Raw genomic sequence first — 20071 nt, forward strand, 5'->3', positions numbered from 1 at the left:
TATTGGAGGAATAAAATGTACATACACAGATGGCAAGCACTGTTCGTTAACAGAGCGAAGAGCAAACAGCAAACAGGTAAGACCACCCACATGGCCATGTTAAGAGCCAGAACAGGCATACTGGAAAGCCATGTTTTTCGGAATCTGTTAGCTTTTCGGTACACGAAGTTAACTTCGGGCGAAACAGCTGTTCGGCTGCTGCCTTTTGGGCCACTCAGTGGGCCATCATCATCATCATCATCATGGCCATCGTATTTGATGTTAGACAGCGATTTTCCTCGGCGGCTTCAGTCGTTGCCTGTCAACAAAACACTGCGAACGTGTCCAAAAGTCCTTGCTCCTCGAAATAAAAATTGAGAAACTGACAAATCGAACGCGTAATGGACTGAAGAACTTATCCAAAGTCGAGTGTTTGGTGAAAAATATTTTCAACTTAAATACCAATCAATAAAAGCATTCAAAACAATTTAACAAAGACCCTCAATTAATAACAAATCAGATAATTTGCTTCCCTTAAGCCCACAAATTATCTAAATAAATCAGAGAATAAATAAGAAACACAAATTTCTCAAGGTAAATATTATTTCCGTCATATCTTTTGCCATAAATCTAACTTAAAATGAACTCTATGTTATGGAACTGCTCTCGTTCAGTGCATAAACACAAGTAATGGTTCCCCTAAGCCATAATACTGGTATAAAAAAAAAAAAAATATATAATAATACAAAAAAACAAGAAAAACAACAACCAACAACGCAGCCAAAGAATAAAAAACAAAAAGTGTCAAATTTATGCGAAGCGGTAAAAGACGACAGCCGGAAATTTATATGGCTTATGAGTTGAGTCGAGTTGAGTTGAGACGAGTTGAGCACGATGAAGCTGAAGGATGGAAACCTTTCCATCTGCCGTCCGTCTCTCAGAGTGTGTGTGTTGTGTGTGTTTTAACCTCAAGGATTTTTTTATTTGCCAACTGAAATGCGTTGAAATGGCAGAATTGTTGAATTGTTGTTTTGCCTGTGTGGGTGTCAACTTGTTTGCTCTCGTAATTGTGTTGTAAACATATTTTGTATTCACATTTTGGCCCACTTCCTGTGGGCCCAATAAATTTAGCAATCGTCCGTGCCTTTGGCGACTAAAATAACAATTGAAAGTTATGGTTATCATAGGATAGATAATAATTTTCCCATTTGACAAATTCTTTAGAGAGTTGGTAATTCAAAGAGAAGTCAAGAATAAATTTGTCATCTTCGAAATTCGTATAATAAATGCAGCTTTCATTTTTTTAACACTTAATTTTTAAGTGTTTGCAATCACCTTAGAAAACATATTTAATAATTCAGCAAACTGCTGACTTTAATGCCCTTAAAAAGTGTAAAATCATTGACCAGTGGCAGTTATCAAAGCCATAACTTAAATAAATGGACATCAACATTTATTACTTCGTGGGTTTATTAGGAACATCATAATTTTATGGTTCTCTTAAAAAATTAAAAGTCTGCTTAACTTGCATTAAAAAACAGCTTCCGCAAAGGTTAACATCCATGGACTTTAAATTTGTTTAAACAAATAAATTAGCGTAGTTTGAAAAAAAAGCATTATTCAGTTAAACCAACAAAGAAAGAAATTTAATTGTCATAAAGCAAATTATCTTTCCTAATCATATAAAATTTCTTATCCCACTCCAATGGAATTATTAATTTCGTCCAAGCTTGAGCCTGGGAGCTTAGAAAAAAATCTTCTTAAATCAAAATATCCCCAAATCGCATAATATTAAAGCTCACATTTTCCGCAGGAAAATAAAGAAAAGCGAATCCTCAAAGTCCTGGCCAAGTGGCATTGTTGCTTTTGTGACAAAGAATGACGAAGGAGGAGAAAGAGTCGAGGAGTGGCCAAGACGCATATATAAAATGTCATAAAAATCCCACACACACAGTGCGTTTCATAAACTATAATTCAAGAGTAACGATTAAAAGCAGTCATATAGGGTATAAGTCAGAGACTGAAAACAACCCATTCGATTAATAAATTATATACAAGTTATATTAAATGAAAATTTTAAAGAGTTATTTAGAGTTTCTTTTGCATCAAATAAACTTGTGTTAAAAGATTTCTTCTCCATTTTATATACTCCTGTCGCGCACTGTTCCCCTATGCATTATGTAGGCGTCTCGGGTATATTGGCAGGCCTGAGCTTTATGTGCCAACGAAATGGTTTGCCAAATTTGTCAAAGAACCAGGAGAGGGGGGAACCAGGGGGGGGAATCCCCTGCATGTGCCACTGCTCCCATAAATGCTGCTGGAATTCCGAATCCTTACTGCCGATGCTGAAACCGGCAACTACAAGTGCAAGTGCAAGTGCGAGTGCCACCAGTTCCTTTGCAGGGGCTGTCACAGTGAAATGCAGCATACTTCCAGGGGCAAACTGCCAAATATTTTACCCTAAAAGCCATTTCTCCATAGGGGGAAAATGCCTCAGATGTGCGGTAGTTTTCCCCTCAGCTGCAGGACATGACGAAAAAAAACCTAAATTAATAAAAGCTACAGAGAGAGAGAGAGGGTCCTTGTGCTTGTACTTGGGCTGTGGGGGTGCGAGCCGCCGTCTTTGGAGACCGCAAACTCAATGCAGATAATTAAATGTAATTACATAATGTGTTTGTATTTGTGACCCTTCTGCGTCCATCAACGTGTCCGTGTACTCGCGGCTTGATTGTGTGAGTAATTACGTGCTTATGGCCAACAACAGCGAGTAGTGGCAACAACAAGTAGCCGGGAACAACCCCATCGTACAAACAATATATATAGAGACTATCTAAGAAGTGCGACAGCAGCGATAAGTCGAGATTCTAATGCTCTAACTTCAGAAGAACTAAATAATATTTAATATTTAATTTAATTTTTCTAACATATATTTATTGTGATAATCTCTTTTTCTTTTCTGTAATCAAGAAGAAAATTGATTTAATTACTATCAATAGACTTGACATTAAAATGAAATCTATACTTTAACGACATTAAAAGTCTTTTTTAATCAGACAACAAAAACATGAAAGGAAACTTACTTCGGAATCGATTTATAGGATCAAATCGGAAATTTGATTATAACAAAGCTTGAAATATTTGCATTTTTACTCAATATTTATCGATGTTTTTATATGAGTATTTTTTTTAACAAATCAATGTTTAAAAATCTTATAACTAAGTCAAAAGTGCATTAATTTTAATTCGGAAAGCTTCCCTATGTTAGTTTTGACTAGCTTAATAAATCTGCATACTCAATTAAAAATTTAAAATTTTGACAATTTTTACCAATTTTTACAACCATATCTTTTACGAAAAAAAAAAAAAAATTTCAAAATTTTTTTGTTTTACCGAACAAGGCTTCATTGTCTCGGCTGTTGATGCTGATTAGGAATATATATGATATGATTTATAGGGTCGGAAAAGACTTCTTTACCACATTTCAAGCTTCTTACTGGAATTAAAAGACCCTTTAATGGTATAAAAACCGCGTGAAAAGAAACAAAAACAAATTAAGTTCATCAGAAAGTCACAGTGCAGGCCGGGAATGAAAGTGTAATTAAATTGAAACAACAATCTGGCCACAAGTATCTCTGTGTATGAGTAAATATAAATATCTATATAACGGCATAATGTGCTTCTGTTATTTGATAAGGGCTTATGACGATGACGCGCACGTTAGTCAGAGTCGAGTATTGTCCGTACTGGGCTCCGCTTTAAGGCTCCACGCGGCGGAGTCAATAAAATGTAATTAAATCGACATTGTTATCAGTGGCACACCCACAAACACACAATATATCTGCATTAATTTCAATGAAAACAAAACACCCAAAAGACTTAGTCTAACGACTAGAAGATACCCGATTTATATTTAAATTTGAATTAGATTTGAAATATATTGAAAGATAATTAGTGTTTAACTATTTTGTTAGATTTATGTTGTAGTTTTCATGTGCTTAAAGTGTTTCCTATTAAGTTAGCTAAAGTATCCTTATGAATTCATAAATTTGGTTTCTAAATATATATCTAAGTTCATTACAGGGTAACCCTATAGTTGATATTAAAATACCTTATTCCCTGGCATTGATAATAAAATTTGTCTGTTGTTTCTATTTCAATTTCTGTTGCCTTAATTGTTGTTATTGCTAGTGTGAAACAATAGAACCTAAACAATAATGTTGTGCCAGTCGTTGTTACAATAAATAAAATGTAACAAATTCTTTGCTGGTCGCTGACCATTTTGGCCCATTCAAACAGCCACAAACTGAACTGTTGAAATTCGGCTTAGATATTCCAATTGAATTTAGATTGAATTTAATAGTTAAAAGCTCGAACTTTGAAACACAGGCATATTTAATATCATTTGCTTTACCTTCAAATCAAGCTAAGCTTCTAAAAGTTCGATTTCAAAGCAAAACAAAAGAGATAAATTCAAATAAAATAAAAAAAGAGCAAAAAAATGGTATGGCAAACTTTCCTTAAACTCTTATAAATCTATTAAAAGTTTTACCATACAACCAAAAAAAAACCCCTTAAAAAGTTCCTTCACTTCAAAAAGGTTACCAGAAGCAGATAATGAGCTCAAAAATTGAGCTAAATTGTGAAAAGGAAAAGTTTGCCAGCCGCAGCCGAAACCAAATTAATTTCTCAGTGAATTCATCAATGGGGAGGGAATCGAATAAAATTTCCAAACTAATTGTGCCAGGAGAAAACTGTAAAATAAAAGTAAAAAACCGGTCAAACGGAAACAAAATGTGAAAAGTTATTTAGGGGAGGACAGAGGGCACCTCCCCAAATAAAGCAAATAAAGTTGGCAATAGAAAGTAAAGGCAGTTTTCGCCTGAAAATAGGGTCAAGCGGTACTCTCTATTGAAATTTCGTTCACGACCTTTTAAGTTGTTTATCGCCACTTGAACTGCCCTCTATCTGTATCTTTACCTCTTTGTGAAGTACTTCCCCTTTGATTTATAATTTTGTCGGGGTCTTTGGGGCATTGAAATTTATCAAGTGGCTATCATTTGGCCTTTCCTCAAATGGATTTAATTGAAATTTCTGCCGAAGGTGAGGCCGAAAGCTGTTGAAAAAGAAGGAAAAGCCGAAGAAAAAGGGATCAAGAGCGGCGAAATGGTCTCAATGAAACGTAATAAAATTACAAGTTTTTCTTGGCTGGCAATTTAATAATTTAAATGAGCATTAGGGTTTACCATGAATTAGATAACTAAATTAACTTCGTTGAAGTGCGAAATCATTTCACATTGCACCTGAATCGTATCCTTAAATAGGAGGACCGTAAGCCCCTTTAATACTGCGGCTACCATCAATCAGGTGAAGTGACGAGGACGAACCTCAATGGGGGAGCACCTCAATTACATTTTGCAATTACCCAAGCAGGGTCAATTCCCAGTCCTCCAGATGGTAAAGATGTATGTATGTGCAACATCCTCTTTTTCTCTGTCAGAAAAAAAAGCTCTTTACCTGGCCACCAAAGGTATCCTCTTAACAGAGCTCCCTCCACATATGACCACCTGCTTTTTTCCCCTCTTACCTGGCTTCTCACAGTGTTTCCCTCGTTCCACCAACTGCAGTTGGTTTGTGCGAATGCCTCTTCGACTGTCCATTGCATAATTCAGACGAGTCCACCTTTTCCTTTCTACCCATTCCTCGCCGAAATACTGATTCGGACTCATACGTCAGTTCATCAAGGGTTGGCCATTTGTACTTTGGCAGTTCATCATCTGAGCCTTTGCCCTTTTACGCCCCTTTTATGTGGGCGTGGTACTGCGTTTTTGCGGCAGTTTCATTACCAAATTGAGTCGTTGAAATTTTCCCTTACTGCCTAGCAAAAGATTTAAATTTTCCATGCTGGGTAGCAACGATTAAAGTGCTGCAAATGTTGGCATTAGCTGATTCACTGGCCCTGTCATTTCAATTAGAGGCAAAGTTACAACACTTTTTGAAAACTACACTAGGGAAAATTTAATAATTTGAAAGGGAATTTAATAAAAATATTAAATACTAAAAATTAGACATAAACAAGAAAGGAAGCTAACTTCGGCACACCGAAGTTTATATACCCTTGCAGATAGAACTTCTATGAATTGGAATCTATACAATATAAATTATATATATTTGTGTTAAAAACAATGAAGTAATACCTGCTTTCATTTCATTCCCCTATACATATTATATTTGCAGTTTTACATTCACAGATTTGCATTTTTCCTCTACATCAAACGATCGGTTGTATGGCACCTATATGATATAGTCGTCCGATTTTCATGAAATTTGACACAAAATTTAAGAATAATATAGAATGGCCATAGCTCAAATTTGATGAAAATCTGTTCAAAACTGAAAAAGTTATAAATTTAATTGTATTAATTTCTCGATCGTTCCTATGGGAGCTATATGATATAGTCGTCCGATTTTCATAAAATTTAACACAAAATTGTAGAATAATATGAAATGGCTGTATCTCAAATTTGATCAAATTCTGTTGAAAACTAAAAATGTTATAATTTTTTTTGTACAAATTTTCCGATCATTCCTATGGCAGCTATATGATATAGTCGTCCGATCCGGACCGTTCCGACATATATACGAGTGAGAGTATATAGAAGGCTAACTACAAAGTTTCATTCAGATAGCTTCAAAACTGAGAGACTAGTTTGCGTAGAAACGGACAGACGGACAGACGGACAGACGGACAGAAGGACAGACGGACAGACGGACAGACGGACAGACGGACAGACGGACATGGCTAGATCGACTCGGCTGTTGATCCTGATCAAGAATATATATACTTTATATAGTCGGAGGTGCCCCCTTCACTGCGTTGCAAACTTCTGACTGAAATTATAATACCCTGCAAGGGTATAAAAATGCTATTTAAATAAGATCTAGTTAATCAGAAATGCAATACATATAATTTTTTTGTAAAAGCCACAAAACCCTTTTAATTAATTTTATTTTTAACTGGAATATATATTCACCATATTTCCCAATGTGCAGCTTTTGTGGCAACATCTGCCACGTCATCGTGTCAGGCCAGGCGGCCTGGCACCACGGAAATGTTGGCCCAAATTGCGGCCACACACAACAGGCCAATTCGGTTGTTTCCAGTCCTGAGTTATGCATTGAATCTGTTGGCCAGGCTTAAAATAGATGGGCCATGTTTTGCATAATATGTCCATGCCCTTCATATAGTAAATCAGTTGCGAAAACTTTATGTTAATGGCTAATCATGGAAACTGTCAACGAAATATTTTGTGACTTTCCTAAAAGATTTTGCAGTGCCTAATTTATAATATTTTAAGCTGATCCGATTTAAAAGATAACTTTAATTTTATACAAGAAACTAGTAGCCTGATATTGAAACTTATTAATATATATTACCCACTTTTTATATAGCTTTCGTTAATACATACAAAATGTAATTAATATTCTGTTGATTTGACTTATTTGTGCTACTTTTTGTGTACCCTTCCCTTATCTTAGTAGCCATAAATTAATAAAATTCAATAAGAAATGACCGAAAATTGTAATCGATGTTCAGCGGGGAAAGTGATTTACTATGACACCCAGCCCCCTGGGCAGTTTTCCCGGCCAAACTTTGCCCTCTCAACAGTTCGGGGGGAAAACCGACCAAACAAGCAATCCAAACCGATGGAAAACTTCAAAGTGCAACAAGTGTTTGGACGCAGCAAAAATTTATCGATGGCGAAACTTGCTCTCCAAGTGAATTACGACAAGTTGTTCCCATGGGAAAAATACTTGTGACTCCTCTTCCTTTGCCGCAGCTTTTCCTCGTTTTCCGAGGAGGAAACAGCCAAAGATAAATGTCTTTTCCACTTTCTACCATCTTCCATAGGTGGTCCTCGAGCGGAGTCCTTTGAGAGACCTAAGGACAGCGAAGGGATAGCCTAGAGTCTGGGCTGAGAGTGGCAGAAAAATTTAATTGTGCAGTCGTGTGACTAATTGAAAACTTTCAGCTTGAATGACGAAAATAGGAAAAAACTTCCAAGGCAGCAAAACATTGAGAAATTGCTGATGAAAGTTTGATTGTCTTGTTTTCCTCAGCTGCCTGACAACCAGCAGAAGAGGCTTTGTGTTACAGGAAATACAGGAGAGAGTTTCGCAGAACTATCGATTGCATTATGTGATTTAATTGGGATTAATTGTTTGAATTCTGCAGAGTTATATCCAAAAGAGGATTTTGTGAGATAGCTGACTGAGGTTAAAATTTCAGAGAATCATCAACAGAATCATTCTCAAAAGTTGTTACTGATTACTTTGAAATCCTACAATTAAACTTTAAAGGTAAACCTTTGATTTACTTGGTTTTTGAATAATATTGGAATAAACTATAAGTATTATTAAGGAAATTTGTTTATCTTCGCTGCTAAACACAAAACTAACTTTCAACGACACTTTGCATTGCTAACTTTATTAATCCCATCAAGAGCAAATCCATTTAGCGTGTTTTATAGCCTCGTTCATGATGGTCCTTCCTCAGTCGGGAATTTCTATTTTCATTTGGAATATTTAGGAGGCCTAGTCATCATTTTTATGGGCTCATGTTTCACTTAGCCAACATTCGGATGGTTATTCAGCGGCCATAAATTTAATGTCAACTTACTTAGGCTCTGTCATGTTCGAAAAGTCATAATTTGCGTGTGTTTGTAGCGAAACAATTTCAATGATCTGCATATCGGGTTATAGTTTGGGGACCCCTCCCTTCATTTATTTTATATTCAACATCATGTTCGGCTTCTGAACCGCTGCCTTTTTACGATGTTGACCTCCATTTGAGGTTGTTTATGTTATATGTTTTGCTGCGATACGATTTATGCGGACACTGTCCGTTTATCGCACCATCACGTCCTGTTCCTGGCAAACGCAACATCAAGGAAAGGGACGAAAAAGTTCATAAATTTATGTCAAACAATCCTTTGCTGTGTACATATTTTTATAACAAGTCGAAGGCCGATGATGAGGTCGAAGATGTGGGGTATGGGGTTACGGAAAGAACTCGCAACTTTGTCACATTCCTTCGGTATTTTATGTGCATTCTAACATACATATTTCACATTTTATTGTTCAGTCATTCGCCACATTTGCATCTCTTTTTCACTGACTTTCTGTATATTTTGATACTCTTTCTTGAGTTGGTATTATAAGTCTTGGATCATGTTAAGATTTAGAGGAAAATAATACTGCAATATAGGAAAACTTACCCTGAAGTCTTGGATTGTTTTTTATACCTGAAAGCAATCAGATTAAATAAATTGTTAATATATAATTTTATATGAAATTTTATTTATTTTATTCAATCAGAACAGTTTATTGTCGAAGGATATACATCCCATCATATCTTTCCTGACCCTTGCCCGTAAACTGAAACGTTTTTGGTGCGATTTAAATACTCATTTCTATGGAAATTTTTCTACCTTTAAGAATAACATTTTGGTTAGCAACCCCTCTTTAAAAAAGGGCACAAAGTTAGCTATTTATTATTGTTTTATTTTCCATTTTCCGTTTATGTTTTTCCACGCTTCCATAAATTCAAATTCACTTATCTGGCAGTTATTTTTCTTGAATATATAATATATATTCCTAAGACCCGAAAGAGTCTGCAAATGATGCCGTGACATAATTCCTCTCACGCACGAACCGTAAGCCATTACAAGGCTGAATATGAAAACCAAAAACAGAAAAAATACAAAGAAAAATCCACAAGCAAATAAGCCCGGGGCACTGGATGAGGATAAGCAAGTCCTCAGTCCTCGCCATATCTTTAAATTCAGCACGTGCCCTTTCCAGTGGTTTTTCCCTGGGTTTTTCCTACCCTCCCATTTCCATTTTCAAAGCTTCGCCAAACCATAGTTTTCCACCTCGTCTAGACACTGATTTGAGTTGATTTTCCCCACTCCACCCCCACAGGGCTGAAATTAATTTATTGTCTAAATGCTACTACGCGTTGGAGAGTGGAGTGAAGAAGCTATGGGATATATCGGAGGGATAGGAACAAAATGGGGGCTCTATGGGCGTGACACTGACATTAAATGTTGCTGAAAGCGCGCGTGGCTCATTTTCTTTCATTTTGCTATGAAAATTCATGGACTTTAAGGCAGTCGCCCCGAAACTCTGGCCAAATAATCGATGAACTTTGTGGGTTTTTTGCTGAGCATAAATCAAGTTATTGAGATAACAGAAAATTGCTCGCTCACCTCTGATACTCGATGGGTACAAAAAATGTACGAAAACATTTTTAAGCGACAAAAAATGCCTGAAATCGACTTTTAAACGTTGAGCACGAGTTTCGGGTTTTTTTCCCCTCTATTGTGGGAAGTTTTTGTGGCACTTTGGGATATGTAAGAGGTAGCTAAAGGTATATTGGTTTGAAAATATGACTGAATACATAAGTAATTTGTAATACTTAATTCTTAAAATATGTTTTTATATTGTTATATTTTTATAAAAAGTTAATCAACTGATTTATCTATATTAATTTCCTATTAACTTAGGGTGTAAAGTTTGTTGATTTATCCTTTGGTTACTTAAGAGTTTTCTTTATTTTTTTTTAAACCCACATATATTCCATACACACACTCCCACACACGACACGCACACCTGCCCTATCGAAGGTGGAACTGGGAGTGCTGGGGGGAGGCGTGTTGCGACCTTCGCCAAAGCTAACAAAGTGTCTTTCATGTAGGCGTTTTATTTTATTTTAGCATTTCCCTTTGTTTTCGTTCACTTTATTCTGGTTTCAGTAAAAAATTCATGAAACTGGTAAACGGTCGCTTTTGTCTCTGGTTTTGTCTCTTTTCATTGTCGTTTGTCGTTTTTCTCTCTGTTGTTTACATATAAATAATAAATTATATATTTCAATATCCCACTCTGGGAACGCATCGAGCATGTCCTTAGACAATTTCTTCCCCTTGAACTTTGTTTAAAGCTGAGAGAGACAAAAAATTTCGGGAAAATTGTTTGTTGCCCTAAAGGGATGCCCCAGGTAATTATTGTAATATCAGAAAGATACCTTTATTATATTGAGGAAAAAATATGGTTTACTTATTGGAAGGGAAATATAAATAATAAATACGAACAGTTCCCATGTTAAATTTCTCAATTTATCACATATTACTCAATGTGTTTCTTATCCTTAAACTTACTTAAAGTCAACCAAGTTAAAGCAATAAAATGGGGACCCCATTAAATGTCTCGTAGATTGCCTAAGTAGAAGATTGATATTATTCCGTCTTTATTTTTCGCTGAGATTTGCATAACAAAGCACATTTCGGGGATCATCCCGTGGAGGTCCGGGATCTCCATCATGGTCGCGACCCAGGCTTATTTATGCACGCATGCCGGCGTTAAATTGGATAATGGAAATTGGATTCGGGCCGAGGTTTTCTGGCCTCGCCCTGTGCCTAGGGTTTTCCAACTGAAACTTTCTGCGGCGGCCAAGTCGATGGCACTTGACTTGATTACGGAGCTGGCAAGGGCAAGGCCGTCGTCAGGCGATGGCGACACGTGTGCACGTGGAGCCACCTGTTGAGGTGGGGGGCGGTGATAAAACAAGGGGAGATATTGGGGGGTCACAGGGTCGGGCCATCTGCTGCTCGCTAACATCGCCTTATTAATATTAATGAGCATATGGTTTGGTGCCGAACCCACAAAACAAATCTCTCGGCCTGGCACCCAGCACCCGGACACCAGACCCTCATCGATGCCTGCCAGCGTCATTTACGATGTGCGAAAATAAATATTTAATTATTTATAAATCATGACCTGGCCAAACGACAATGACGTTGGGGGATCTAGTAGCCGGTGGGAGTTGGGGGAGTCCTGAACTTCAGATCCCAGAATCCAGGTGAGAACGTGAGCGCCTCGACGCCGCACGGATGAGCTCATACGGACATTTTAGCCGGAATCAAGTGGAAAACTTAGGGTCGGAGGGCAAATACATAAATTATGGCAACATATTTCGCCAGGCGTCAGCCAGGTGCGAATCTTTTTCTGTGTGAGTTAGGGACTAGGAACCATAAAGCCACCATGTGTGTGTGTGTGTGTGTGTGGGATGAAAATGTGGCAGAAAGTTATGCCAACTTGGAAAGTTTTATTTGTAACTCTGCCTTAAAGAAACTTTTAATCAGTAAATATTTTAGGTTAATAGAACAATATTTTTTGAGGCTCAGGGTATGCTGGAAAATATACAAGCTTAATTAGGAAAGAGCATGATTTTCTTAATTAAAGGTTAGAAACCTTATTAGATTTGTTTGAAAGATGTAAAGTAATTTATTGTATAGTAGTAAACAGGAAGAATGACTCATCACTAATTTAAGTATGGAGTGAATATAATGGTTAACAAATAAAGAAGCTAAGTTTTATAATGTCAATGGCAATAAGATAATTAATTGGATAGTTAATACATAGATAGCACAGCTGATCATTATCACTATCACTATCACCATCGATGTGAACACTAGGTACCCCTAGGATAGACTGAGGCCAGCGGGCCGACCGTGCCTCTATTTATAGTCGGCGAGTAAAGAGAGCAGAGAAAGTGAGAGCGAGAGAGAGGAAGGTGCCTCTTGAGGTGCACAGACAGAGATAGACACACCGTGAGTAAGAAAGAGAGTGAGAGAGTGGGAGTTTTGCCATTTCCTCTGGACTTAAAGATCGATCCAATGGCAGCTATATGATATAGTCATTCGATCCGTAGCGTTGCGCTTCCTTAAAATTTCAGTATAAAGTATAAGGAAGGGTATAAAAATATACTCCCATATGAATTGTTATTTATACTATCTAAAATATTGACTTTCCATCGAGCTCATTTATTAAAAATCAGCAATTAGATAATAACAAATAAGTTCCCCTCTGTGCATCCTGCAAATGAAATAATTTCAAAATTAATTTCGCTTCTCGATTGGCTACTGAGCCACTTAATCACATTCAGCTGGGGAAATTCAATCCAAATAGATAGGAGATAGGAGAGCTTACCAAACAATTTAGTCAGGCAATCGGCCTAATTCACCACCCCCATTGGAAAGTGGAAATATGATTTGAAAGCACCCAAATCCACCATCGGGAATGATGAATGATTGGGAGAAAATGCTAGCTATTTTTGTGCATTTACCAATTAAATTGGTTGACATAAGCCGATTTGGCGTTTATTTCGGTTCAAGTGTTGCACAACAGTTCGAATGTATGTAATTTTTAATTAAGCAAATGGCTTCCAAAGTGGAAAATCGACAGGTCATGTGTGTGTGTTTGTTTGGTTTTTCCCTGGCTAAAAGTCAGGGAATTAGGTGATGCTGCTGTTTGGAAAAACAAATCAACCGAGTAAAAGTTGAAAAGCCCGAGTACCAAGTGAAACTTAGCCTTGCTCTTCACAACACAGAAGTGTAAAATTTATGCCAAAGAGAACGACAAGGATGGGAACAAAAGGGAAAGAGAGATGGGTATAGGGGCAGCGATAGGGAGGGGAAACTCTATGCATGACAATGACTTGGCCAATGAGTGAGAAAGATAACAGGTAAAAGTTTACTCGCCTTGGTGCTCAAGTGGAACAAAGGCGCTGAAAACAAAAGATATTTTTCACGCGAAAAAAGAAAATTCCATTAAATTTCGTTAGGTTCTTCAATTCAGTTTTCGTTGAGTCTAACAAAGTTTCGCTAAGCAGCATCAAATTTGAATAAAAATGAAAATTGACTGGAGCCAGAGCCATACAATTTCACCTTAGTTTAACTTTTAATGGTTAAGCATTTGACTTTAGATAAGCATTTAAAGATTGAGCTATTAAATGATTTCAATTTAAGGAGCATTTGCTACTAGGTTGACCAGAATCCCCTTTGCCATAACCAATATTCCTGGCTGAACTCCTCACCCAAAAGTACAAAGGACGAAACACGAAACTTGCGATATTGTCTCATTAAGACCCACACAGGTCTGCCAATTATAGTTTCATCAGTCACTTGGTCATAACACTAGCTTCTACTGGTCAAAACCCACTCCCACCACTACGATGGCGTAGCCGAAAACACATATCTTCTGCTCCACTGGCCAGATCAATCGGTAGTCAAGCGTTTTATGGCCTTTGTGTGGAGAGCGGAATTGGGTGGACTTTTGCTCTGGGGCTGGGTTGATGGGTGGTGGTGGTGTGGTGGTGCTACCATCGTCAATGGCAACATGTTTAGCAATTGATTGCCATTCTTGTATGTACCATCTGACGAGGAGGAGGCAACAGGACACAGACAGGTAACAGAGCCTTGCTTTCTCCCCTTGAACAGGTGTAATTATCGAAGTATCTGTCTGGCTAATCAAGGTGTAAGGGGAACAAGGAGGTTTACAGAGAAAAATTTTATATTAGTCAAGTCCCTTAAAACTATATCTTCATAGCAATAAAATCCATTGAATAAAATGTAGTTAATTGATTAAGTATAATAGTAATACTCTCTTTGGACGCTCTTTATCTTAATTAATGCCTTTCTGATAATTCCTAAAAATTACATATTAAATGTTATTTCCTTTCAAGAATAAACTCATATTCATCTCTGCTATTCTCTCAGTGTGGTAATTATGATGTGGCTACCATCAAAGCAGCTGCATTCAATCTAATTGGGAGGCTTTTGGGCAGAAACGGCACAGCGGGTTAAAGGCTAACCCGATCGTGTCGCAAAGTCATTAGGACCAGCTGCTGTTGACCCAGTTAATGCCGATGGAACAGCAGTTCTCATAAATTTCGCGGCAATTCACGCAGTTTATCTAACTAGGATTACGCCAATTAATTAATCAGGGAAATTCTATCTTTCTTGGCTGGGGTTAGAGGAGGTTCTGCCTCCCCTGAGGCTATTTCCTTTCAGTCGTCGGCCTTGGCTTGTTGTCGGGTTTTTCGGCCAACAAACGAAAAACTTTGGCTTCGTCTCTTATTGGCCTGTTTGCAATTGTCTGGAAAAGTTTCCGCCTGGCTACTGACCGAGAAGTTTGTGTGGCCTTCATCGGGTACTCCTAGAAAGAGTAAATATATATATGTATGTTTTGTGGCCTGGCCTCAAAGTTTTCCTGTTCACCGCCATATGGGGTCGAGGTTTTCTCCTTCCATTCAAATGCCAAGGGGATCTTAAGGAACCTCAAAACAAATTGCTTATTAATTATGAGTCAAAGTTGGAAAAGGGAAAGTGTAGCTAATAGGAAATGTATCTGAACTGTGTTTAGACCAAGACCCATTAGAAAAGGTCAAGTTTAATTGAAACAATGTTTAGGCGTAAGAAGGTTGTAAGGTTTCTATAAATGTATAAATTATGTGTTGTGCTATTATTTAAATATCACAATTGGGATCCATACTATAAGGTTAAAAGATTAGTTCTTATTACTCTATAGAGTATGTATCTTTACAACAAATACTGTATTATATTTTATACAGATTTACAAATTTTTTAGCTTCATCTGCAGGTTGACTCATTTCAAATTCTATTTAATTATATTTCTGGTTCTGGCACCAAATAATAAATTGAGTTTATATGAATTACGCTCGTCTCCTTTTGGGCTCACGTTATGTGAAAGTTAATTGCTTGTAGTTGCTGTCATGTTTTCCGTTTTTTTCCCCCTCTTGTTATTTCCCTTCGACTTTTCCTTTATTCCTGTCCCTTCTTCGCTTTTCATTTTTCACTCGCCAGATGGAGAATCATTTTTTTTCTCTCACGCCGGGAAATGGCCAGGAGGTGGAGCAAGGAGAAGTTAGGCAAACAAGCAAACGAGCAGAATTTCATATAGTTGATTGCATTGTCTGAAGGAAGATGTTCTCACACGCCGGCAATGGCAATGGCAGTGGCAGTGGCAGTGTGGAAATGGGGAAATAGTGGCTCGAAATGCTGATAGCATGCGCTCAATATTGTCAGTAAATAATACGCGCTTGTTAGTGCTTTCGCTAAGGATGGACCAGAGTTTACACAGAGGGAAAATAGGAATTATAACTAGATATAGAAGAGGTATCAACATCCATTTAAAATACACCATTCCCCTATGAACATGAGTTATACTCCCATTATTTATCCCGTTCACCTTGTCAGCTAATTAAGCTGACGCTAAAATCCTTTCGCGGTATCTAATCAATCTCACATTTCATTCGCTCTTTTCCAGAAACCACTGCATCGCACCACAGCATGTGACATTAGAGGCCATAGAATATGGAAAGCATATCAAAATATTTGCCATTTAGCTGGTTGAGACGTCGTCAAACAGAGAGAAATTAGCAGGCGACAGTTGACCAGTTGCAGTGACCCAGCGACCCAGGATGCGGCATCGGTGGGCCGACATGAAAGGACATTCGAGGCCAGCTGCTGACCATAGCAGCAGCAGCGGCAGGAGCAGGAGCAGGAGCATCGGGATCGCGACCAACGGCAATGTCCTCTCTGGCATTCTGTTATTTGTGCTGACAGCGCTGACACTAACGAGCTTAATAACGCCCACAGAGCAGCTGACAGTGGCGCCAAATGGAACCACTCTGGGGCTGGAACAGGAGCAGGAGCAGGAGTCCCTGGATATGGCTGTGGACTTGTACAAAACCATAAACGGCAATCTGTCGGGCCAGAATGGAACAATAGGGCCGCCGGCAACGCGTCTGCACCTGAACCACAAGCTGCGACCGCCGCCGGACAATGGCAGTCAGTATCCCGACTATGATGACGATGTGGGTCCGGATTGCTCGTACAGCTACAACTTCATCCTGAAGCTCATTACGATGATCCTGTATGCCTTGGTCTGCATTATTGGATTATTTGGAAACACTCTGGTGATCTATGTGGTGCTGCGTTTCTCTAAAATGCAAACGGTGACGAATATTTACATCCTGAATCTGGCCATCGCAGATGAGTGCTTCCTGATTGGGATACCCTTTCTGCTGTACACCATGCAGGTGGGCAATTGGTCCTTTGGCAATTACATGTGCAAGGCATATATGGTGAGCACTTCGATTACGTCCTTCACCTCATCGATCTTTCTACTGATCATGTCAGCGGATCGGTATATAGCCGTGTGCCATCCTATATCCTCACCACGTTACCGCACACCGTTTGTATCCAAACTGGTGTCGGCCTTCGCCTGGATGACTTCGGTGCTGCTGATGCTGCCGGTTATCCTGTTTGCCAGCACAGTGGAGTCACGGAATGGAAATGTATCCTGTAACATCGAGTGGCCCGATACCCAGAATTCGCACACGGATTCCACCTTTATCCTGTACTCGCTGGTTCTGGGCTTTGCCACCCCACTGACCTTCATCCTGGTCTTTTACTGCCTTGTTATCCGCAAACTCCACACCGTGGGACCCAAGCACAAGAGCAAGGAGAAGAAGAGGTCACACAGGAAGGTGACCAAGCTGGTGCTCACCGTCATTACGGTTTATATCATGTGTTGGTTGCCCCACTGGATCTCCCAGGTGGCCTTGATTAGTTCGGCGCCGCAAAGGTGTGCCTCTCGCTTGGAGTTGGCCGTTTTCCTGGCCTGCGGTTGTCTCAGCTACTCCAATTCGGCCATGAATCCCATTCTCTACGCCTTCCTCAGTGACAATTTCAAGAAGAGCTTCATGAAGGCCTGCACCTGCGCTGCCCGCAAGGATGTCAATGCCCAACTCCAGCTGGAGAATAGTTTCTTCCCCAAGTTCGGCAAGGGTCGTCAGTCGGAGCGGCTTATTGGTAACAAGGGTAACGCCCAGCGAGGATCTCTGGCCAAGAAGAAAGCTCTGGTGGCGTCGAGAAATAATAATGCTCCAATGGCCACCGCCACCACAACGACGACCACCACGACGACGGGTACGGATGCCGTCACCTGTGTCCAGCCGGCGGTTCACCAGGTTCCCGCCGAGATCCAACCCGTAGCAGCAACCTTACTGGTGGTCAATGCGGAAACCAACTCCTGTAAGCCGCCGGTATTGCACACGGACTTATAAGAGCGGGCTCCCTCGATGCCCCTGGAGACGGTGGTGTTCATAGCACGGAGGTGAGTGCAGGCCGATCTGGAGCCGGAGCTGGAACTGGAGCTGGACACGGTCCTGGATCGACGGCTGCTCCACAGGCAGTCGGAGTGCCTGCTGTAGGTTAAGTCTTCTCCAGTGGATAATGATATTTTCTATATATTAATTAGTCAGAGCAATGCGTAAACGGGGAATAGTAATAGGTTTTGTACCATAGGGAATCTCAGTTTCAGAAATAATAATATATATCCTTTAACTTTTTTGAGGATATAAATAAAAGGCAAATTAAGAAAGGGTAAAAACAAACCGTAAATGAAAATAAAATAAATAATGTCTAGTTTAGAAATGACTACGATTTTCTATACTAAGTAATAAACAAGAATTTTTAAATAATTAATTCTTACAAACCTTATTAGAATTGTTGTTTTAATATTATAGACTATATTTATTTGATAATAATAAAGATTTAGAAATCTTAAAATGTGGTACAGATGTATAGATTTACGTTGAATTGTTATGTTCAATTTTAATTTAATTACCAAGTATTAAGTTCAATCCGTAACCTTGTTTAAAAACTATTTTAATTGGCCTGAATTACAGTAATAAACATTGATCTAAATCACTCTTGAATTAAATATAAAAACGAAATACATATAAAAGGAAAGAAAAACTAATTAAAAATAAAAAACTCTCTCCGTTTTCGCATTGGCTTGCTAATCGGTTAAGTGTTTGATTAAGTTTTTTCGTGTAATTAAGTGTGGATGATTTTATTGTCGTTTTCCAATTTACATACTCCGCTAGTATAAGCTTGTGAAATCTTTTAAAGTTGCTAAAAGTTAGTATAAGTCGGTGTGGCTGGTTGTGGAGCACTTGGAAATTGGAAAATGTTGGGCGGGGCGTTAGTTTAGCTACTAAAGTAAGCCAAAGATTTAATCTTAGAGTTCGAAGAGAGACTTTTGAACAGTGGCAAATAGAATATCATTTGATAAAAGTCTTCTTAAATAGTCAACATAACTAAATCCCTAAAAAAAACCGCAGAAATAATTCCAGAAATGCAAATAATTCCATGGGAAATAAAACGAACAAAGTATTCAAGCAAAAAAAGAACTCTACAAATCGAATTAAATTGCAATGTGATTGTAAAAATAAAATGTAATGGAAAATAGGTAAACCAAAACAAAAAGTGGACAATTTGCATAACAATTCATAACAATAATCTCAAAATGAAGCTTAATTAACCGTGTATATTTGAATTTACATTGAGCTAAAAGTTTTTTTTTGAGCATCTGCGGGCATTAACTCAATTGTGCGTTCAATTGGACGATAATCGAATTCAATAAATGCTAATAAAGTAATAAAAATTCACTTAAATTGTTGTCATAAATATTAAATAGTATCGAAAGGTTAAGCAGCCGCCGGCAAAACAAATATACAATTACCATAGACTCCTGTCCGTTCCTCCATTGTTTGAATAACCCGAAATAGTTGAACAATAAAACCCTTTGAATAAACTCTGAACAAACTAATGCCAGAATTTATCATTGACATGGCTACTGTAAACAAGAGCCAAGAATTATCTTTGGCAAATTTTGGGAAATCAATCGAATGTATTTGTACTTTTGAAAGTAAAACCTAGGCTAATCCAGTACTTAAAATAAACTATTCAAAATGTGTACTTAATAATTGTCCAAGAAATACAGGAAAAATGTAAGAAAAACCCATACGGTTATGTGTAACACTTTTCAATTTTAAGTGTAACTTGATTGGAAGCAAGAAATGCTTGCTGGAAAAATAAATGTAAGTGGAATTTAAGTGCTTAAAAATGGATACGGAAATAAACATTATTTTAAATGAATTCAAACAACTCAAAAGCATTTTTTGACATGTTGAAACAGGGATAAAAAATGATTGTTTGTTTATTTCCATAAGAAATGTTTTTATTTATCTTGATTTCATCTTTTTTTACCAACCCCCTTCTCCCCTTGCTTGGTCGTGCATGAAAGATACAAATACATAAAAATTTCACTTTGATATTGAGACAAACAACAGGAAAATTGTCAACATGAAAACAAAAAGAAT

General features: G+C 38.0%; 1 protein-coding gene across 1 annotated transcript; it reads left to right on the forward strand.

Moving 5' to 3' along the window:
- Positions 1 to 289: 289 nt before the first annotated feature.
- Positions 290 to 19856, forward strand: AstC-R2 (Allatostatin C receptor 2). The gene is made up of 2 exons (XM_020946251.2): positions 290 to 573; positions 16165 to 19856. Exon 2 carries the CDS (start codon positions 16319 to 16321, stop codon positions 17966 to 17968), a length of 1650 nt encoding a protein of 549 aa, XP_020801910.2. The 5' UTR covers positions 290 to 573; positions 16165 to 16318; the 3' UTR covers positions 17969 to 19856.
- Positions 19857 to 20071: the final 215 nt, after the last annotated feature.

This window comes from Drosophila serrata, unplaced genomic scaffold, assembly GCF_035046125.1.
Source record: "Drosophila serrata isolate PLE 108 unplaced genomic scaffold, ASM3504612v1 contig_2, whole genome shotgun sequence".
NCBI classification, from domain to species: domain Eukaryota; kingdom Metazoa; phylum Arthropoda; class Insecta; order Diptera; family Drosophilidae; genus Drosophila; species Drosophila serrata.

What these genes read in the sequence shown, in the direction of transcription:
- AstC-R2 (XM_020946251.2), top strand. Translation starts at nt 16,319, where the DNA reads ATGCGGCATCGGTGGGCCGACATGAAAGGACATTCGAGGCCAGCTGCT.